The sequence below is a fragment of the Neomonachus schauinslandi genome, chromosome 15 (genome assembly GCF_002201575.2).
Source record: "Neomonachus schauinslandi chromosome 15, ASM220157v2, whole genome shotgun sequence".
NCBI lineage: Eukaryota > Metazoa > Chordata > Mammalia > Carnivora > Phocidae > Neomonachus > Neomonachus schauinslandi.
The window spans coordinates 45,283,020-45,305,536 of record NC_058417.1 but is presented as its reverse complement, the minus strand read 5'-3'; the positions used below and the strand labels follow the sequence as shown (position 1 = coordinate 45,305,536).

General features: G+C 52.3%; 1 protein-coding gene across 1 annotated transcript in view; it reads left to right on the top strand.

Annotated features, from left to right (window-relative positions):
- Nucleotides 1–22,076, top strand: part of ERN1 (endoplasmic reticulum to nucleus signaling 1) — a 75,499-nt gene extending 53,423 nt beyond the window's left edge. Inside the window, exons 8-22 of the mRNA XM_021678374.2 lie at nt 1–262; nt 1,541–1,619; nt 2,430–2,595; nt 6,516–6,634; nt 9,125–9,316; nt 11,225–11,489; nt 12,245–12,335; nt 12,615–12,804; nt 13,591–13,690; nt 13,978–14,177; nt 14,633–14,780; nt 16,014–16,141; nt 18,869–18,992; nt 19,427–19,494; nt 20,036–22,076. Of these exons, the coding sequence (XP_021534049.2) occupies nt 1–262; nt 1,541–1,619; nt 2,430–2,595; nt 6,516–6,634; nt 9,125–9,316; nt 11,225–11,489; nt 12,245–12,335; nt 12,615–12,804; nt 13,591–13,690; nt 13,978–14,177; nt 14,633–14,780; nt 16,014–16,141; nt 18,869–18,992; nt 19,427–19,494; nt 20,036–20,248 (2,345 nt within the window). The 3' untranslated portion in view covers nt 20,249–22,076. The remainder of the gene's footprint in view (nt 263–1,540; nt 1,620–2,429; nt 2,596–6,515; nt 6,635–9,124; nt 9,317–11,224; nt 11,490–12,244; nt 12,336–12,614; nt 12,805–13,590; nt 13,691–13,977; nt 14,178–14,632; nt 14,781–16,013; nt 16,142–18,868; nt 18,993–19,426; nt 19,495–20,035) is intronic.
- Nucleotides 22,077–22,517: the final 441 nt, after the last annotated feature.

Here is a 22,517-nt window from a genome sequence, read left to right as displayed (position 1 = left end):
AGATGTCCCACTTTGTGTCCAACGGCGACGGGCTGGTGGTGACCGTGGACAGTGAATCCGGCGACGTCCTGTGGATCCAAAACTACGCTTCCCCCGTGGTGGCCTTTTATGTTTGGCAGAGGGAGGGTCTGAAGAAGGTGATGCACATCAACGTCGCCGTGGAGACCCTGCGCTACCTGACCTTCATGTCTGGGGAGGTGGGCCGCATCACCAAGTGGAAGTACCCGTTCCCCAAGGAGACGGAGGCCAAGAGCAAGCTGACGTGAGTCAGGGGACCCTGGGCAAAAGAGGGCAGCTGTGACCCAGACGTCCCGGTCCTGCTGCAGGGTGGCAGACCGTACACAGGATGCCACGGTGCAGGGCACGTCTCTCGGAAGCCACGAGGTGGATAAAGAGCCAGGACTGGCTCAGTCGGAAAGCTTGTAATGTGTATAAGAACCGGGGCATCCCTTGACGCTTCGGAGTTCTCAAGTATTAAATAAATCAGAAATATGGACAGGGATAAGAGACTGCTGATTCAGAACCACAGTACAGTTTGGATCTATCTCAGCTGACGGGAGGATAAGAGTTATCTTTACCTTTTAACTTCCTAAATTTTCTAAATTTTTTACTGTAAGTTATATTCGTTTCCAAAACCAGGGAAAGAGTATTACCGCATGTATGCCTGAGCCTCAGCAGGCTTGTGTTCACCATCCCTGCCTGTTAGCAACCTGCACCTCGCTCCCTTGGCCTTGCCGAATCCCCATTTCCCGCTCTGCAGAGCTGCTGAGAGAGCGGATGAGACTGGGAGAGTGCTCTCTAAGTTGTACAGCACCTTTCACACGAGAGGTATCTATTGAGAGAGGGTTCAAGAATTTAGTGGACGACCAACCCCAAACTGGCAATGGATGGTAACCACAAGGGGTCTGGAGGTGCAGCCCCTGCCTTTTCACGCTGACCCCACAGACAAAGCTGGACCCTCCCCCCACCTCACCCCTCGATGCCCCAGGCGGGGACAGCCCACCAGCCGGGGGAGCAGAAGCCTCACCCAGATTGGAACTTTTTGTGTATCCCTTTGCTGTAGTCATCCACCTGAGAGCAGCTAACTGTTTCTTAGGGCTTCTGTGGAACCTCTAGACTCCCGAAGAGTCACAATTCAGAATGGCAGCTCGGCTGTCAGAGCAGGCTATGGCCAGGGCCATCTTAGCGGCTTTGCAGTGGCCACAAGATTCAGTCCTTCCTGGGGGAGCACCGTCCGTGGTTGTTTCTGCAGGCCGGCGTGGGGATGGTCCAGCGCAGCCCTGCTCCTGGCAGATGAGGAAAGCAAGGCTTGCAGTTAGGTGACTTGTGCGCGTCTCTGGAGGCGGTGACAGCCGGGGCCTGCAGTCCAGGTTCCCAGGACAGTAGCCCTGCCTTCACGTCCCCACTGCCCGAGTGCCGGGGTTTAATCTGGTTATTCTTAGCGTGGCATTTGGGCCTGGGATACTTCTCTCCAGAAAGGCCCCTTTTGTGGGACGCAGAAATTGAATGGCTGGAATGCGTATTTCTGCTTGTCTTCTAGGCCCACCCTGTATGTTGGGAAATACTCTACCAGCCTGTATGCCTCCCCCTCCATGGTTCACGAGGGGGTCGCCGTTGTGGTAAGTCTCCTCTGGGCGGCTCACAGGTGCAGCCTCCTCCCAAGCACTCCTCTTCCATTTTGGCAAAGAATGACTCAACTATATTTGAACATCCTGCGGGTAAAGAATGCAAGACACTGGTCTTAGACCCTCAGAAACAGTTTTTGCACATACCACATTCTTCTTCTTGAGGAAAGATGCATGACAAGAGCAGCTTCCTAAGCCAAGGGAGCTCGGTCATTCCGCTTTGCTTTCCTGTTCAAGTCTAAACTGCCTAGGCTGCTGTTCATGCCCTCCTCCGTCTCCGTCCAGGCCCTCAGGGCCCTTCTGCCGCACTGCTTGGGGCTCTGTGGGAGTTGTACAGCCCATCTTCTCCCCAGTTCCAGAAGGTTCCTGTTTGCCTTTCTCCACCTTTGTTCAGGCCGTGCCTCACGCGTCAAATGTCCTCCCTTCCTTTTTCCTGCTCAAATCTTTTCCATCCTTTGGTGACCTCTCGAGGCCTCCTCAGACCTCCCCAGCCTCTTCCAAGTGCAGAGCCAGCACCGGGCTCCTGGCTGGAGCTTCTTCCACCCCTCACTTACCGCTGCTTCTTCCAGTAGCCTCTGGAAATTCCACACGCATTCTTCCCAAGTCCCAGACAGAAGAACTTAGATGTCCCTGATAAAGGTGTCAGCGCAACAGTGTCATGTGTTGGGGGAGGCGCTGCTGCCATCTGAGGGCCTTTGTGTCTTGCTCTGACTGTTCTGGACCAGCCCCACACTAGAAATCGCTTCCCTTGGGTGCACGTCTACAAGAGCTGCCCCAGACCTCGCTCCTGTGCTTTATTCACAGCCCCGAGGCAGCACTCTTCCTTTGCTGGAAGGCCCCCAAACCGACGGGGTCACCATTGGGGACAAAGGGGAGTGTGTGATCACGCCCAGCACAGACCTCAAGTTTGACCCTGGGCTCAAAGGGAAGAACAAGCTCAACTACCTGAGGAACTACTGGCTTCTGATCGGTAAGAGCGGGTTTTGCATCCGTTCCGGCCGCCACGTGCTGCCCCCTGGTGGGCAAAGGCCGGCCTCGCTAGTGACCGTGGTCAACTCGGCACTGGGCTCAGTTCAGGTCCAAGATAGTCTTTTCAGACCCGGGGCCGTTTTTACCCCCAAGGAAAAGAAACAGGGTAGCTGTGTTACCAAGTCAATTCTCAAAAGCCATTTAATGTTCCAAAACCCAAGTACTGAGTTAACCTTTGTGCATTTCTCTGGCACACTGACCGTCTGTTCGTGCCAGGCACTGGCACTAAGCGCTTGAGAACCCACCTCCTCATTTCTGCCAGTAGACACCCTTGTTATTCCACTTAGGGGAAACCAGGGCGATTCCTATGGAAGAGTTCCCTGGGGGCTGGGGGGAGGGGAGGGTTGGAAGCCATGAATAGATCAAGGCTGGACTTGGGTCAAGGAGCCACGGCAGAAGTCCCTGGTGTGTGTGTGTGTGGGGGGTCCCCCCTTTTCCTTTCGCTTCTGTTGTTGCTGTCCTTGCTAGTGGCCCTCAGGGGGAATTGGGGGGTCCCGTCAGCCACAGAGATAAGTTGAGATGACACTCGAAGGCAGTGAGTGTGACAAATGAAGGCAGAGTCACGTGAGAAGAGCTGTGTCTCTGGCAAGTGTCCCATGTAATTAGAGCGGGGCAGAGTTTTCTCGAGTTTGATTTGCCTTTGTGTGCCCCGTCTCCCCCAGTTCCGCTGCCTCCCGGCCCCAGAGGTGGTGAGAGGTGGGGATGTGGCCTCGTGAGGGGGGCCAGGAGGCAAGTGGGTGCCAGCTGCTGAGTGGAAGGGGGCAGAGAGAGGGCAGCTCTGGAGGCACCGGGAGGGGATGTGGAGCGGCTCGGAAGAGCGTGGGCCCAGGAGGCCTCAGGATCGGCCCCGAGGCAGCACCCGGGCTGGTGGGGGGTGGTAACTGGGTGTTGCAGACAGGAGCCTGAGCCTCCTGGAGTCCTGATCAGTCCCTTTATGGTTGTCCGGGTCTTGTTCTTCCTGACTCCCTGTAGCCATTTTTTCTCTGCTTATTATTTCTACCAAATAATGGGCAAAGGAGGTAACAGTAATTCTGCCCCTTTTTTTGAACAGAAGTAGTTTCAAGAGCATGCGTGAGTGGGCCATGTGGGAAAATAGCTGTGAGCGAAGGCCATTAAAATTACAAGGTCACATAGTTTTCTGTACCAGTTAAGGGATACATAAACTGCCCACCAGTGGCTAAGAAGTGAAAAAATTACTGGAAACTAAGGAAATGTATACGTAAGACTATAAAAACTATGGGGGAAAAGTCTTCATGGCTAGGTCGCAAAATGATACCCTTTTAAAGTGGAAAGGTTGGGGCACCTGGGTGGCTCAGTCGTTAAGCGTCTGCCTTCGGCTCAGGTCATGATCCCAGGGTCCTGGGATCGAGTCCCACATCGGGCTCCCTGCTCGGCAGGAAGCCTGCTTCTCCCTCTCCCACTTCCCCTGCTTGTGTTCCTGCTTTCGCTATCTCTCTCTCTGTCAAATAAATAAATAAAATATTAAAAAAAATATATATCATAAAGTGGAAAGGTTGTCCAAGTAAGAAAACTGAGAAACTCAACAAAGTATGAAGAAGTAATTAGGGAATCACCCCACACTTCTGAAGTCCCCTGGAGGAACTCCAGAGCTAGTCATTTTTTAGTCAATTTTAAAAAAGGAATTACTTGACAATCTTTGCAGAGACTCGGGGCCACAGGTAAAATGACATGCCCTTTTATGTCCAACTGTGTCCTTTGATTTGGTTTTTGGGGAAGACATTAAGGATATCCCCACTTCCACGTTGGTCTTGAAAATAAAATGAGTCCACTTAGCTTGAGCGGTGTGGTCTCTGGGTTTCCCCAGAGCAGTGGCCCTAACCTGGGGTGCTCTTGGCTTCCCCTGGGAGTTTTGTCAGACAAGCATGTATGACCCCTGGAGATCCTGATTCAGTAGGTCCGGACATGATGATGATGATGATGATAAAGATAAATAAATCACGAAGTCCAGGTACTGTTTGTACGAAAATGTGTTGGGATCTCCTGATGATGCTTGTGGAACAGTTGGTTCAGCGTGTGTAGCATGAGAGCACCAGAGGCCCAGCTGTGGGAGACGCCTGTCTATGAGCAGAAGTACAGCAGGAAGCGAGGATCCGGGCCAATCCTGTCTGTAGTGGTCTGTTGCCAGGTCATTAGCAGGGAGGCAGGACTTGAAACACCGGGAGCAGGCCCTGGGGGTGGGGCAGGCAGGGCTCTGTAGCACAAGTGGACACATGGGAGAGCAACCCGTTTTCTCCTGGGAGGGGGAGGGGGAAGGTCTCTTGTTAGTGAGCCTCAGAGGTACCCAGAGAAACTCACATTCAGATGCCCGGGCCCCATCAGCAAGTCCGATTCCAGGGTCTGAAGCAGGTAGACCCCACACGAGGACATCATGCTTCCCAACAAAGCACGTCTCACAGTTCTCACAGACAAGGGGAAACTGGTGGTGGTTCAAAACAAGACGAGGTTTCCCCAAAGAACGATCTTGTAGAGGGGCTCCTGGGTAGTTCAGTCGGTTAAGCGTCTGCCTTCAGCTCGGGTCATGAACCCAGGGTCCTGGGGTCAAGCCCCGTGTCAGGTTCCCTGCTCAGTGGGGAGTCTGCTTCTTCCTCTGTTCTCTCTCTCTCTCAAATAAAATCTTGGGGTGCCTGGGTGGCTCAGTTGGTTAAGTGACTGCCTTCGGCTCAGGTCATGATCCTGGAGTCCCTGGATCGAGTCCCGCATCGGGCTCCCTGCTCGGCAGGGAGTCTGCTTCTCCCTCTGACCCTCCCGACCCTCCCCCCTCTCATGCTCTCTCTCTCTCTGTCTCTCTCTCAAATAAATAAATAAAATCTTTAAAAAAATAAATTAAAAATTAAAAAAATAAAATAAAATCTTTAAAAAAAAAAAAAACGATCTTACAGAGAACTGATCTAAAGATAAAGATTTTTCCAGATCAAGAAATGTACATAGTGTGGACTAGTTCTTGTTTATTTTTGTCTTAGAAATATAGACCATAGAATCTCTGATAGGTTTGGGACAGCAGTAGAAAGATCATAGGGTGAGATCCGAATCACAGGGAGAGAACAAAAAAGGAAAGTGTGTCCTGGGGCCAACAGCCCAATGAGAGAGAGTTAACTGGCTCTTCTGGGTAATATAGGAGTCATTTAACATTAGAGCTAAATAGATTTTTCAAGCCATTATCGAATCCCAGTTGCCTATTTTATTCAACTTTGTCTCTCTTACAGTAATATGCACACAGTAGTAGGTGCTCAATAAATGTGTAACATATACTAGGTAGTCTTCAAATACCATAGAGAACAGTGAGTGAGCGCTGAGAAAACCATGACCCCCTGCTCCCGTAGCAAATGCATCCTTTTTCTCTCTTGTGAATAATTCCCACTTCCCAGGATGGAAGCTCCCATTTAGGTAATAGGAATAGAACTCCACCTGAGCAATTTAAATACCAAGGTGGGAACGTGATCACCTTAGTATAGTGATGTTTACAGGGTAGGCCTTCAAGGGAGAACTGCTTGAATTTTTAATGAAGCTTCAAGATGCTTCAGCAGCCCACAAGGTAAATTAGGAATTACCCACAGAAGTCTTGCTCTGAACATATCCCAAAGATCCTGATTCATCTCTCCTGACAAGGACACTTCCTTGCCCCTCATTATGAGATCCAGACCACTGTATACCTGCCACTGGGTAATAAAATTTCTGTCTTAATGAGATTTTTCTGGTAACTGCCTCTCCTTTTCTCTTGCTTTAGAAATGTGGGTGTTTGCACTCTGGGCCCCTCAGTGGGGAGCAACTGTTGCCTAAGCTTAGCATGGAGGGCTCCCACTGTGGGGAACTGGTCTCATGGAAATTTGTTTCCTCTCATAGGACACCATGAAACCCCCCTGTCTGCGTCTACCAAGATGCTGGAGAGATTCCCCAACAACCTGCCCAAACATCGGGAAAACGTGATTCCTGCCGATTCAGAGAAGAAGAGCTTTGAGGAAGTGAGTGGGGATGTGAACAGTTAGTTTCTGGTTCCTCGTGTCAGGTGCTGGGGGAAGGCATTTGCCCTTGCCTTTGGAGCTTGCAGTGGACTCAGGAAGGGAGAGGAATGCTGGGGAACCCATAGCAAACATCACCCAGTGAAGGCCTGGTGGGTAGGAAGACAGAGCACTTAGTGAGGGCCATGGGAAAGGCAGAGGGACAGTGGAGGGAGTTGGCCTGGTGGGACCGAAGTAGAGGGCACCGGAGGACAGAGAACAGCAGAGATGAAGGCCTAGACGTGGGACGAACCCTACGTGTGCAGCTCTGGGGCTGAGACCAGATCTGAGGCCACCAGGTGGGGGGCAGTGGGAAGTGGGACCACGTGCTGTAGAGGAACCATGTTACCGAGCTTTGCTTGCGCCTGGCAGTGGAGCCAACGGTTGATGAGAAGAGGAGGTGGGAGACCTGAAGCTTCATGAAGCCATGAGTGGCCTTTTGGAAGTGGCCGGCTTGGCTGCTCGGTCTGGTAGAAGCTTGGTCTGGCAGGGACCCAGCGTGCCCACAGAATGGAGATTTGGGCAGCAGGGAGGCCCACCCAGGTGGTAGCTGCCATGAGCCTCTGACCTGGGCTGCCCTCCTGCAGCTCTGGAGAGACAGAGTGCCAGGCAGGGTCTCAGCTGGATGCAGATGGCCACCCAGATTAGGATGGTCAGAGGGGAGTTAAGAGAGGGATTATTCGCACAGATGTGGACAGCCCTAGGGGTTCTCTTAGCATCCTTTAGCCTGAAGTTGGGAGGTGGAGCTTCAGTTGACATACTCAGAAACCCCAAAGAATTGGACCTCCTTTCTCTCCCCCTGCCCCATCTGCTGGTGTCCCAATCAGGAACCAGAGGGCAGGGAGACTCTGCTGTGCCCATAGGTGGCCGCCTTCTGAGGCAGAGCAGGTGGAGAAGGTGGGAGGGTGGTTCTGCAGGGGGGGATTCCAGCATGGCCAGTGGGGTGGAGAGGGCGTCCAGAGAAGCCATTGAGACTTGGCAACTCCTGCAACGCTGCCCTGGGGGACTTGAGCCTGAGAGGGGCCTGGACTATGGGCAAGGTCCGAGAAAGACGAGGGGGGCTGGCTGATAGGGGGACCGAGATCACCGCAAGTTCACTGTAAGGCTCAGATTTTATCCAGAGAGAAAGGGAAGGAAAATTATGTAGCTGTTTAAGACTCTAGAGCGAAATATCTCGAGTTGCCTGTCGTCTCTGCAGGTAGCTAGTTAGAGAAGCACACTGAGTCCGAAGACAGGGATTTTGGAAAACTTTGGTGCCATAAGGTCTTGATCTGATGTTGATCTTATTAAAGTCACTCGTATCTACCACTAAACACGTAGAAAATAAAAGTATAGAGAAGAAAATAAGACAGACCCTTAATCTAATGCCCAGAGATAGCCGCAGTTAAGATTTTAATAATCATCCAAACTTGAGCAGAGCTTTTAAAAACTCCACCGAAATACTCTGAGGTGCATTTATATGGCAACAAGACAAGCTTTTTAACAAACACTTGACCGAATATAAACCTAGTGTTGTTCCCAGTCACACGCTCAGCAGACATTCCTCAGCTGTCTGCTCCCCACCAGCTGCGCCGCCCCCACCCCATACACCGTGGGAGTGGGGCAGCCAGAGGGGAGAGAGGCACAGGCAGAAGTCTGGGCCCTGGGGGGGCAGGGGGAGGTGTGCAGGGCGGGCGATGCCAAGGTCTGCGCTTGCTGGGAGGCTGTGTGTTCGCCTCACTGGGCAGCTGGCGACGGCACTCCCTGGACACGGAATGTTTGAGAACACATCGATGCATTTTCCCAAACTGGTCTTGGAGTCCTAGAGACTCCCGGAAGCTGAGACGGGAGGTCCGCTTTTATCTGGTTTAATTTTGGGCTTCCAAGTAAAGTTTTCTTTAACAAAAGATTCTGATGCTTTTCAGAGACTTTGAAAAATAGTGGGATATGTGAGAAAAATGATTTTGCTTTTGGGGTTGCCCTGAAAGTTTACAAGCAACAGAAGCAAGCTGCTTTATTATTCTTCAGCCACGTGTGTGCGCACACACAGGGTTTTCCTTTTTAATGTGAAATGGTTTTATTAAAGTGACTATCAACTTTTTCACCAGCCTTTGTCACCAATGACATCAGAGTTTTCCCAGATATCAAATCTACCCTCAAAGGAGGATGTCTTTGCCTTCAGTGAGGATTTTCAAAAGAATATAGGATCTGAAGGCCCTTCCAAAAGTACTGCTCTTAGAACTGTTTTGAGTACTGATAACCTCACAGCAATAAAGCCTGGCCTCTCAAGACAGTCACTTTGATAAAGGCAGCAATTATTTGGCTGTGTGATCTCTGGTGAGCTTAAAAAAAAAAACAACCCAGCACATTCTACAGTATGATCCTTCCCGGTAGTCATGGCTACTCTTGACCATTTGGTTCATTTATATCTGGCCAGAAATTGTTCAGTGACGTAGTCACTCTGTTCCATACAAGGTTATCAACCTGGTTGACCAGACTTCAGAAAACGCGCCTACCACCATCTCACAGGATGTGGAAGAGAAATACGAGCATGCCCCTGCCAAGCCCGAGGCCCCCGTGGACTCCATGCTCAAGGATATTGCCACCATCATCCTGAGCACCTTCCTGCTCATCGGCTGGGTGGCCTTCATCATCACCTACCCCTTGGTAAAGCTCTGTCCCTTCCCTTTGCCCTCCCGGGTGTTTCTGAATTTCCGTGCTGGTCATCTGGTGTCTGAGCTCCATGCACAGCAACGCACACGGCAGATAAGCAGATACGTTTCTTTTCACATTTCAAAGTTAGTATTTGCTTATCTTCAGAAACATTGTAGTTAAAAAGACACTAGTTTCTCAGGAAAGGACAATTGTTTTTTGTTTTTCGTTTTTTAAAGATTTTATTTATTTATTTGAGAGAGAGAATGAGAGACAGCATGAGAGGGAGGAGGGTCAGAGGGAGAAGCAGACTCCCTGCTGAGCAGGGAGCCCGATGCGGGACTCGATCCCGGGACTCCAGGATCATGACCTGAGCCGAAGGCAGTCGCCTAACCAACTGAGCCACCCAGGCGCTCCGGTTGTTTTTTTTTAACCTATGTCTTAGAGTTAACTGATGGTAAAAGCTGATTTGTAAACCTTGCTTTTGCAGGTCATTTCGAATAGTCAACTGTATTTTCCTTTTTAAGAATAGGCATGATAGATGAAAATCCACTTAACTTTCCTCCCTTACAAACTGCCTGTGAGAGATGCCAGCTAGAGTGAAAAAGGCGGCATTCCTTCCACTTTCTATTGGAAATGAGTCAGCTAAGATTACGTAGTTGAATAGGTTGTCAGTTGGATAAAACATTCTAGAATATTCTTTCATCAGGTTGCTCAGAGCACTGAAGTGTCATCACCTTAGAATACTAGTGTCTGGGAAGCTCATGTCCCCTATAGGAATGTGAATGACTAACTCTTCCATTTGTGCAAATGGGTTCACTTGCATTGTTTTATATTTTACCTCACACAGTTCTATGAAGTCATTATCACTGTGCCCTACCCACAAATGAAGAAGCTGAGCTCTGGGGAAGTTAAATAACTTTCCCAAGGTTACTCAGCTGGTAGGGGGCATTTCCAGGATTTGAACCCAAGTTCAGAGAAAGAGGGGGCGGGGGTGTACACGAGAGCCAGAAAACTCCCGGGGGGGTTTGGCTACGCAGCCGTCCCTTCAGTGCCCTTCCCACACACAGGCAGTGATAATCACGGATCATTGCTACTTCAAATTATGACAGAACGAATTTTCCAGAATAGATGAGAGGAGTAAGGGAGGTGGGGAAGGCAGCGTGGTGGAATGGGGGGAGTAAGACTTGGCCAGGCCACGGGCGCCTGGGTGGCTCAGTTGGTTAAGCAACTGCCTTCGGCTCAGATCATGATCCTGGAGTCCCGGGATCGAGTCCCGCATCGGGCTCCCTGCTCGGCAGGGAGTCTGCTTCTCCCTCTGACCCTCCCCCCTCTCATGTACTCTCTCTCATTCTCGCTCTCTCAAATAAATAAAATCTTTAAAAAAAAAAAAAAAAAGACTTGGCCAGGCCACGTGTTTCAGCCACATCCTGGCTGTGAGGCTATGAGCCCCAGCTGCTTCCTCTGCCTGTCTGGATTGGTGACCATCTATGTGCCAGCCTCTCTGGAGTACATGACTGCGGTAGACAGCAAGCCCAGGTCTTCCTGTATCCACCATGCTCTGTTTGGTTCCTTGTTTGTAACAACTCCCGGACTTTCATAGAAGTCCCAAAATTTTAGAATTGAATGGACCCCCCCCCTCCCGCCGCCACCGCCTTCATCTGGCCCAGCCTCCATCTATAGCAGAGTCCTCCCTCTTGTCCCTGCCAGGCCCCTCCAGCAGGGGGACTGGGCTCTCCTGGGAAATCCTAACTGGCAAGAACCCATCCTGCCTCCTGTGCCTTCTCACTGGTCTCGGCCCGCCCTGTGGGGTTCTGTAAAGGGTACGGGCTTCTTCTGCCACAGGGAGCCTCTCCCTGCTGGCCTGCCTGTGTCCCTGGGGGAGCGGGCTGCACTTGTTTGGACGTGTCTCTCTCTTCCCAGAGCATGCATCAGCAGCAGCAGCTCCAGCACCAGCAGTTCCAGAAGGAACTAGAGAAAATCCAGCTCCTACAACAGCAGCTGCCCTTCCATCCACCTGGAGACATGGCTCAAGATGCTGAGCTCTTGGACTCGTCCGGCCTGTACTCCGAGAGCTCAGGCACCAGCAGCCCCAGCACGTCCCCCAGAGCCTCCAACCACTCGCTGCACTCCACTGGCTCAGCCTCCAAGGCTGGCACCAGCCCCTTCCTGGAGCAGGACGATGAGGGTAAAGCGAGTTGCTGTCTTCTCTTTCCTTTGAACACAACCTGAGAACCAGAAAGTACCAAGTCCTCCTGGGGAGTCTGCATGGGATTATGGAGTGCCGTTTCTAAGGGTTCACCGTGTTCTCACCTCATTCCCTGCCACTCTGGCAGCCGGGCTTCCACGCCATCCCAGGGCCTTTCGCCCTCAAGGGCCCTTTGGGGGACCACCTTGCCCTCCCTCCATCTTGCTCCATAAGGGCTGGCAGTTGCTGCTGGCCAGAGGGCCACTGGGTGTCTGGCTTGAGAGCGTTCCTGAGGCCAGCCAGGGGCCCCGTGTGACAGTGCCATTGTCGACCCCCATTCCTCTGGGGGGTTGGCTCAGACCGGCCGTCAGGGCAATATTCTGAGGGGATGGATGCTGAGCTCGTGCAAGAGACCTGAGCCCCAGTCTCAAGCTGGAGGCCGCTCCTGGCCTCATTTGCACATCCACTGCTGCTCCCTGAAGGCTTCAGGCGCAAATCGTAGGTGCATCTGTGGCAAACCCCTGTCTCCTGACAGTAATGCGGAGGCAGGAATGGCGGGCGGGAGGCAGGGGAGGCCGTGGTCCTGGGCATCAGGGAGGCGTGGACCCCGCCGGCTCTCGCCTACCGCAGGGCTGGGAACATACAGCCTGAGAGGTCCCGTCCCTGAATCTGAGCTCAGGAAGCTCGCACCATTCCGGCCTCAAGGTGTTTTAGATTATGTTTGTTTAAAACCACTTCTTCCTGTTTTGTCCCAGATGAGGAAACCAGCATGGTGATCGTTGGGAAGATTTCATTCTGTCCCAAGGACGTGCTGGGTCACGGAGCTGAGGGCACAATTGTGTACCGGTGAGTGGCCCCGGGAGCTCTGTGACTTCGCCGCCTGTCCCAGTACCTGTCAGCTTGCGGGTGGCAGGCCAGGCTCCAGGGGTGCAGCGGGGTCACAGCGGTGGCGTGGTGCCAAGACGCAGGAGTTCACCTCCGGGGAGGAAGCGACGGTTGGTCAGGGCTGTGAGGCTCACGAGGCGGCTGCTGGCTCACGGAACAAGGAGCACGGTGGGTCCGTGGGTCTCTCGTGTCCACAGCCTGTCTTGCCCCCCCAACCCAGCCCCTGATCCTTGTCCTCAGGGGCATGTTTGACAACCGCGATGTGGCCGTCAAGAGGATCCTCCCGGAGTGTTTCAGTTTTGCGGACCGCGAAGTTCAGCTGCTTCGAGAATCAGATGAGCACCCCAACGTGATCCGTTACTTCTGCACAGAGAGGGACCGGCAGTTCCAGTACATTGCCATCGAGCTGTGTGCAGCCACCCTGCAGGAGGTGGGGGCCCTGGGGGCAGTCTTGCCAGGGCTGCTGCAGCCTTCCTCCTCCCGGCGGCGGTGGCTCGAGGGACTGCAATTTCTTTTTCTTTTATTTCTCTATATTTACTTTATTGAAGTTATAACACAGCCTACTCATTTCAGTGACCAGTTTAGTGCGTTTGACAGGGGCACACGCCCACTTAACCACAAACAATCCAAACGGAGAGCACCTCAGCTTCATTTGGGTGGGGCAGTCTTTGGGTGCAGTTGGTGTCTGTCTCCCTGTGCCTCCAGGAAACCCCGCAGTTGTTCTCACCACTGGTCAGGGCTGGTGTGGGCTTGGAGGATGCTGGTTGAGGAGTCAGGCCTTTGAGATCCTCCATCGATCTCCTTTTGCTCAGTCTCCAGGCTGACTGTGAACCTATCTTGGTATTAGCTGGCTGCACTTGCAGGTTTACCTATATGAGGCCATGAACTTGAGTTCCTTGCCCTCTTACCTTTATCACTGTACACTAGTCCGTCAGAACTTCTGGTTGTTTAAGTGAGCCTATGGCTTCAGGAGAAAGTCTGTTGGCAAATGTGGATTTGGGCAGAGAACGTTGTCAGTAAAACTTTCCATTTCTTTCTTAAAATAGGAGCAAAGAAAATGAGCTGACCTAATCCCAAATGTTAAAGCAAAAAGCTGCAGGCGGGACTTTTCTAAATAAAATTGAATCACTTGAAAGAAAGAAAGAGCGTGTTGTGCAGAGATGCCCCTCTCTGCAGAGGGGCTTTGTGCATGACCTGGCCATGGTGTCTCTTACAGTACGTGGAGCAGAAGGACTTTGCCCACCTCGGCCTGGAGCCCATCACCTTGCTGCAGCAGACCACCTCGGGCCTGGCCCACCTGCACTCCCTCAACATTGGTGAGAAGCTTCCCTTTCCCAGGCCGCACCCCAGCTGAGGAGGGAGGTTGGGGAGGGTGGCCGACTGCTGGCATGGTCCATCCCTCCGCTGAGAATCTGTGCTTCATCGCTGGCTTGCACGTGGGGTTTTTAGGTGGCCTTTTGACAATAAGAATTTGAGGAGGAACCTTTCATAGTCACAGACCAGAACCCTTAGAGGTGGCAGCAGGCCTGCTGGGAGTCAGAGAAAGTGCACTCCCTGACACTACTCATGGTAAATATGGGACTGATCTGGAGCGTTCTATTAGTTCACAGAGACCTGAAGCCCCACAACATTCTCCTCTCCATGCCCAACGCACATGGCAGGACCAAGGCCATGATCTCGGACTTCGGTCTCTGCAAGAAGCTGGCGGTAGGCCGGCACAGTTTCAGCCGCCGCTCAGGAGTTCCGGGCACGGAAGGCTGGATCGCTCCAGAGATGTTGAGCGAAGACTGCAAGGACAACCCGGTGAGCACTGGGCACAGCTCTCAGCCTCTTGCCTCTTCAGGAGTGACAGCCTCTGAATTCAAGACTTGGGGGCTGTGGCACATGAAGAATGACGTTTCTTTGTCAAAGAGCTTCTGTGTGAACAGCATGCTGCTGGCACTTTCCTATGGTCTCCTGCTCAGACGAATGAAAGGGACATATGTGGGCAGTTACTATCCGCACCCCCCCAACTTTTCCAGTCACTTCCAGCCCCAGCCCATCGGCTCTAGAGCCCACATTCCCCGCTGTGAACGCCAACACGCCCGCAGCCCTTGCAGGGGGCCGGCGCACCTCTGGGCACTGCCAACATGCTAGACGAGTCTCCCGGGACCCCTTCAAGGTGGGAGAAGCGGCAGCAACACTCCGGTCCTCACTGCTGCTGAGTCTGAGGATGAGAATTCTCCAGAAGGCCTCTCACACCCTGCCTCTCTTTTCAGACCTACACAGTGGACATCTTCTCTGCAGGCTGTGTCTTTTACTACGTGATCTCGGAGGGCAGCCACCCTTTTGGCAAGTCCCTGCAGCGGCAGGCCAACATCCTCCTGGGTGCCTACAGCCTTGACTGCTTGCACCCCGAGAAGCACGGTGAGTGGGCCACAGGGTGGGAGAGGTCGGGAGCCACCCTAGCTGCCCAGGTGGACCCTTGGCCTGGAAGGGTGCCAGCTCTGTGCCCCCAGAGGCCCTTCTTTCCAACTGCTTGCCCTGTGGGCCTCCGTGAATTGATGACTCATTCCGAAGCTGGTAGAAGGTTGGGTAGGTTGTCTTTGGAGCACCTCCCCCTAAAGCCAGGCAGCTCTGAGGTTCCTTCAGGTCACCTAATGACCTCTGTGACCTGGGCAAGGCCCCCTTTGGGGACCTCTATTTTCCTGCTTGTGACTTGTGACGGGTTAAGTAACCTGAGGTCCCTTCCTGCACCGACATTCAGGAAAACAAGTAGTCCATGCTCTGTAAACTCTTGTGTGCAGGCCAGTGGTCAGTGGGTGAGGTCTGGGCTGGGAACAGACAGGCTGGGTCTTGCTCTCCGGGTACAGGGGCAACAAGTCTTTCTTTCTGACTTCAGGGTTTCCTGTGTTATAATTGACCCATGACACCCAGTGCCACCTTTTTAAAAAATTAAAACTGGGGCACCTGGGTGGTTCAGTCGGTTAACCGTCTGACTCTTGATTTCGGCTCAGGTCATGATCTCAGGATTGTGAGATCGAGCCCCACATCAGGCTCTGCACTCAGCACGGAGTCTGCTTGGGACTCTCACCATCTCCCTCTGACCCTCCCCTGCTCGCGTGTGTGTGCACTCTCTCAGTCAAAATCTTAAAAAAAAAAAAAATTAAAACTAACTTACTGTTTTGGTCATGGATTAATTTTCCTTAGTCCCTGTAGAAACAATAGGTTAGCATAAAGACCCACAACGCCTTTACACCGTGATGAATTCCTGCTATTAATACCTTTGTATATCTTATTCCAGTCTTCTAATTAGACAGGTGTGTGTCCTTTTGTAAAACATGGAGAGTAAATCGTACATGCCATCGAATCCCTCTCCATGTTGACTGGTGCTCCACAGGGCATCATTTTAAGAGCACAGCCCAGGACCTGGAGGCAGCGTTACCGGAGCCTCCGCTAGTGGGTATCTCCAATTACTCCTTTTCCCAGACACCCCGCCCATCAGCTGACATTTGTGCATGTTCTTAATTCCATTACTGCAGTGAGCTCCTGTCGGTAGAATCTTGAATCAAAAGGCACGCGTGCTGTTAAGTTTCAGGTATTTCACGGCGACCGTGGGCCGGTGATAATGAGTTACTTGCTTGTTTTCCTCCTTTGTAGAAGATGTCATTGCCCGGGAATTAATAGAGAAGATGATTGCGATGGATCCTCAGAAACGCCCGTCCGCGAAGCACGTGCTGAAACATCCGTTCTTCTGGAGCCTGGAAAAGCAGCTCCAGTTCTTTCAGGTCAGTCTCTTGGGTTTTTGCGTTTGGGGTATTTTTTTTTTTTTTTTAAGATTTTATTTATTTATTTGACAGAGAGAGAAAGCACAAGTAGGCAGAGAGGCAGGGAGAGGGAGAAGCAGGCTCTCCACTGAGCAGGGAGCCCGATGTGGGGCTCAATCCCAGGACTCTGGGATCACGACCCGAGCCGAAGGCAGCCGCTTAACCGACTGAGCCACCCAGGCGCCCCGCGTTTGGGGTATTTTTTAATCAAAAACCTTCATTTAACTTCTCCCAGATTTTAAAAAACAGAGCAAAAGACAATGAAACAAATGACTCCTAATCCCATAACCAAGAGATAACCATGGTTGACATTTTAACATATTTTCTTCATATAGCTAAAAGTGTGATTAGGGTCAAACTGTATATACAATTTTATATCCTTTTCTTTTCTCAGTACCTAATATTTTTATACAGTATTTCGTTCAGTATTAATAATAGCATTAGTAGTATTTGCAGTAGTAAATGTAGTGTTTTAACATACTTTTTTTCCATGTTAAAGTTCTAAAATTTTAATGACTCTAGTACTCCATCCTACGAATGTGCCATAATTTAAAAACCTTATGTTACGGGAACTTTCAAATATACACAAAAGTAGAGGGAATACTATCATGAACTCCCCTTTATCCATTCTCCAGCTCCAACAATTAATAACTGAACCTCTACTCCCTCCTCGAATCTCCACCCCAGATTACTGTGAAGTAAATCTTAGGCATTATATAATTTCATTCGAGTCTCCTAAATCTAAACATTTACTTACATTGGATTCTTTCTATCCTCTTTTACCTAATCTTTGCCCAGATCTCTTTTCGCTTACATTGGATTCTGAGACGTGAAATTAATAGGATCAGTAGAGATGAGCTCTGTCGGTGGTTTGGCTGTCTTTTTTTTTTTTTTTTTTAAAGATTTTATTTATTTATTTGAGAGAGACAATGAGATAGAGAGAGCATGAGAGGGGATAGGGTCAGAGGGAGAAGCAGGCTCCCCACTGAGCAGGGAGCCCGATGCGGGACTCGATCCCAGGACTCCAGGATCATGACCTGAGCCGAAGGCAGTCGCTTAACCAACTGAGCCACCCAGGTGCCCCTGTCTTTTTTTTTTTTTTAAGATTTTATTTATTTATTTGACAGAGAGAGACACAGCGAGAGAGGGAACACAAGCAGGGGGAGTGGGAGAGGGAGAAGCAGGCTCCCCGCTGAGCAGGGAGCCCGATGCGGGACTTGATCCCAGGACCCTGGGATCATGACCTGAGCCGAAGGCAGTCGCTTAACCGACTGAGCCACCCAGGCGCCCGGTGGTTTGGCTGTCTTAAGGCTTCGTGGTATTGCCCGCCCGGTGGCTTTTGTAGAAAGGGAACGTGTTTCTCAGAGTCTTCCCTGGTGTCAGTTCAGCACAGCTCGTCCAAACACATCGTACCCAGCACACCAGCTCTGGAAAGCAAGCACACGGGCTCAGTGCTTTTCCTCCTGGGGCTGGGTCAGAGTGAAGCTTGGGTTTAGGAGTGACCATTGCCCTGTCCTGGAATCTGACTAGAGCCTTAGCCCCCAATATTTAAGCTCCTTGAGGGCAGTGGTGGTTGACTTCTGGTTCGTTGCTGCCTGGCATGTGGCAGGTGCTTACTAAGTATTTGGATGGATTGGGAAGGCGACGGTTTCGTGCCACTTTCCACGGACAACATTAGGATTGTTCACTGTGTTCCACGGGTCATAACATTACAGTTGGGGAGGTCAGGTATCCTCAAGGGACATCTGGAAAGTCGCCAGGTTCCTTTGATGATGACAAGATGTAGAACAAGAATAAAGCTTACACAAAGGGACCTCCAGCCCACCGTGGGTTAGGATTTAAACTCTTCATTTTTCCAAGCCCTCTCATGTGAACACGCCTGCCTCGCGTTGTATCAACTCGCTGCCCCGGCTCTGCGGCAGAAGTGTGTGTCTACAGGGCGTCCAGGGCTTTCCTCTAGCCACTGTAAGTCTGAGAGTCAGCCAGTCTGGCTTCATCTTCATCAAAGAAAAGCCTATGGCCAGTGAGTCTGTGTGGGGCTCCTCGCTCCGTTTCCTCAGCTGCTGGAGCTCGCGCTCGGCTCGGGCTGGGGCCCTCAGACACGGGGCAGGGCGTGAGGCTAGGGCAGGGCCTCCGGAGCCCACACGCTTGTCAGCAACTTTCTGCCTCTCAAAGAGCGCTTCATCCATCTTTTCTAACTGTTTGTATGGGGAGTGCTGAGCGGCTGTGGATCTGAGCATGTCCTGTTTCCCTGCGTTGACAGAAAAGCCCAAGATGCAAATCAAAATTGAGCTTTTGTTGTTGTTCATTGATGAACGTTGATTGCACTACGGCTCCGTGTGAGATGCGGTGTGTGTGCGCAGGGGTGAGACGTGGGTGCGGCATTAGGGTTCGTGGAGAGGTGTGACACCTCCCCCTGTCACGGAGGTGGTCTGTGTGGGTCTCTCCCCAGTGAGCCACAGACGGGGCTGCTTGCAGGGGAGAGGGTGACGGATCGGGAGGGACCGAGGCACAACACTTCCTGTCACACCGAGGCACAACACTTCCTGAGGCCCAACACTTCCTGTCAGTCCTGAGGCCCGAGGCTCATGTGGCAGCGACCAATCTGTGACTTGTGTGTGTGTCGCTCCTCCAGCTTCCAATTCTGCACACCCTGACCATCATCTGCTGCCCTTGTCACCCTCACAGGACGTGAGTGACCGAATAGAAAAGGAGTCCCTGGACGGCCCGATAGTGAAGCAGCTGGAGCGAGGCGGGAGAGCTGTGGTGAAGATGGACTGGAGGGAAAACATCACCGTCCCCCTGCAGACAGGTGACCACGCCGACGCCCCAGCCGTGCATGTTGGCGGAAACGTTTCAAGAGCAGTAGCCGTTTCTAAGAAGCGAACATGGAACTGGCAGCTCCAGGCGGTCTGGGCTCCAGATCCTCCTCTCGGGGTTGAGGCTGTTGTCGGTGTGTCCTCTGGGGTTCGTTACGCTGATGTGGGTTTCATTTTTGTCTCTTTGAATGACAGGTTAGTGCCGGGTGCTATGCTCTTAATGGTTGGTTGTGCTTGTGGGTGCGACCCAGAGGTGGCATCCATAGCGCTGCCCTCGGTCAGGCTCGCTCTGGGGGACACACTCCTTTAACCCCGAGCGTGGTGGAGTTCTCTTGTGTTTCAGTCTGATCGCTCGTCCCCAGGAGCCCCGGGAATTTTCTCCTTTAGAAATGGGTTTGTTACATTGCATTCCTTGTTTTTTCCCTAGATCTGCGGAAATTCAGAACCTATAAAGGTGGCTCTGTTCGAGACCTCCTCCGAGCCATGAGAAACAAGGTAAGGGGCGTGAACCCCCAGTGGTCCCGGTGACGGGGGTTACAGCCACCTTTCTCCTTTCTGTTCTCTGTGGGTCCTTCCATTCGTACTAGAATTCTGAACTTGCAGGGCCAACTTGTTCCCTTAGATGGGTTTTCTCTTCCGGGATGTTGAGATGAGGAGTTCTGCTCTGGGAAGCGGGCTGTCTGGTGTCATCTGTGGTCTCTGCTGACTTGTGTGTGCCCTGTTCCTGTCTGAGACAGCACGGTATAAACTCCCTTAATGGGGACCTTCCCACACAGGCCTGGCCAGCGGGCCATTCCGGTAGGGCAGCTCCTGCCTGCCTCCCCAGCCCTGGGCCTGACTCGGCTCTGAGGCACCCTCCTGAACGAGGGGAAGCAGGGAAGGTAGGCGGATGGACCGTTGAGTATCTGAGTCTTTTCTCTTTGACAGAGAACCAACTGACGTTCTATCTTCCTTGACTAGCGAGAGGATCTTTCACCCGTGCTTCCTGGGCTTTCCAGCTGCTAACCCCTGTGTCTGTGTGTCCGCCTGTTTGCAGAAGCACCACTACCGGGAGCTCCCCGTGGAGGTGCGGGAGACGCTGGGCTCCCTCCCTGACGACTTCGTGCGCTACTTCACGTCCCGCTTCCCCCACCTCCTCTCCCACACCTACCGGGCCATGGAGCCGTGCGGCCACGAGCGGCTCTTCCAGCCCTACTACTTCCACGAGCCCCCAGGGCCCCGGCCTCCATTGACTCCAGACACCCTTTGAGCCAGGGTGGTCCTCCGTTCTGGTGGCCGCAGCTGTGACTGTGGGCCTGGTCTCTACAAGCCCGAGCCTGACGCCTCCCGGCTGGGCAAGGAGACCAGGCTCCCAAACCAAGTGCCTTGAGCTGTCCACAGTGCAGCCAGCAGGGGATGATGCCGACCCCAGGAAGCGGGAACCATGACCCGTTCTGACCTGTAGGGAGCTGGGAAGATGCTGACCACGAAAGTTCTGCATTCGGGGGTCCTCTGCCAAGGAGGGCCCATCCCAGAGGCAGCGACAGAAGCATCCTCCACCTTCTCCTGGATGCACTTGCTTCAGACCTACACTTTCTTTTTTAAACTTCCTGTTTGATGTCAGCCTGTGGGCCTGTAAGGAAGAGAGAGGAGGGAATCCCACGTTTTGCCTGCGTGTGGGACCAGGAGCATCTCTCTCCCTGGCCAGCGAGGCTAAGAGGCACTAAGCACAGCTTCTGCTCGAAGTGGGGCTCCAGAGGTGAGGGGTGTTACGGAGGAGGAAGTCGTTCAGAGCGTGTCGTTCCTGGGGATCGGAGATGCCTCACTCATCACGGACGCACCCAGAGTTTCCCAGCTCACTCTGACCAGTGTTCTTTGGGGGCAGCGAGAGTCTTGAGTGTGAGGCGCAGCGTTGGGACAGGTGAGCACCGCACACTGGAAGATGAGGCCGTGTCTGCAGATCTCTTAGAAACGAAGAGGACGCTCTGTCCTGAGTCCACGGTAGCCCAGTGCATCAGTGGCCTTTGGTGGATTTGGGGGATGTTTAGGAGCATTTGGGGGCAAGAGGTGATAAGTTCCCCATCAAGAAGAGCAACACCCAGGCAGAAACAGGCCTTTGGGACCAGAGGGGAGCAGGCCAGATGGGACACTCAAGGCCACCGTGGGGGAGTCCTGGGCCAGCAGGTGGGCAATGTGGCTCCTCTGTCCCTGGAGCCAGCAGGACGGGCCAGGGGGTCGGGAGAAGAGGCCAGGGTCACCACGGGCTTCGTGGGCAGGCTTTTATGTTTCTCTTGGCAGATTTTAATAACTTTATATTTTGATCATACTGTAGAATGCTATGTTAGCATAAGTAAGCTGAACTTGAAGCTTCCTTGTGAAGAAGATAAATGCAAGATATATAATTCACTTTTTATTTTGTGGGTACCAAAAGTCTCCATCCCCTCCAGAGAGAGCGTTCACGTTCAGAACATGCTCTGCTGCTGAAGAGTAAAACAGTGTAGCAAGGCTATATACATCCATTAAACAACTTCAAAGTCATAGTCCCTAAATTATGTCAATATCTTTTTTTGCTAAAATTAGTGTAGTTTTTAACTTTAGTTTCAGTCAGAAATTCCTGTCTTTTCCTCTACCGAGAGCCTTAGCGGTTAAATGTGAGCAGGGTACAGCGTGGAGGTATTCCCCGTGTCCTTTGTCCAGCCGGGTGAGTGGGTCCCTGCACTTCATTCAGTGCTGGGGTGCTCGGAGACTCCACTCGGGAGTAAGGATGTTACTGACGGACCGAGAACTCACTGTTTTCTTCTGTGAAATGCTTCCTGATGGTGGATTGGACTGAGGGCCACTCCTCAAAAGCTCTCCTTCTGTCTTCGTAGAATTCAGTTCCCTTCCTTTCATAATGCCCGGAGTCACTTTTTTCCTTAAATTCACATTATCCTCCATCTGCGTTATCCTCCACCCTCCCCGGTTATCTCGTCTAGACCTGGGAACCCCGGTGTTCTGGGCTGGCCTTGTGGTGAGTCTTCTGCCATACCGCCCGTTTTTCAGGAACCCGGCCAGATGCCTGCCCTCTCCCTGCTCTGCTGCATCCACGCCATTGTCCCTGTGGCCCTGCGGTCACTTTGCGGCCGGGCCTGAGTGGTGATCCCCCCCCCCACCAGGCAGTCAGGTGGAGAAGGTCCCACGAGTGACGGGCAGGCTGTCGGCCCTCTGTGCTGCTTCTGTCTCGTGGCCGAACGGTGTCGTTGGGGGAGTAGCCAGTCACTTCTGGCTGCCCAGGGTTTGTGTCCTCTCGCTGTTCAGGCCCAGCTTGTCTCCAGGACAACTGTTTTTCACATGCCTTTTCTGCTTCTCCTCTTCATTTCTACCCACCCATCTTCTCAAATTCATGTATTCGATGTGTTGGATTCTGGGTACTCACGGGGTGAGCCAGGCCGGATCCCGGGGGGCTGGGGACGCAGAGGTGAACAAGATAGGCAAAACCTCTGCTTTTGTGAGAGCGCAGAGGGAGAGACACAACAAACTGTAAAGATCAGGGCTCCAGG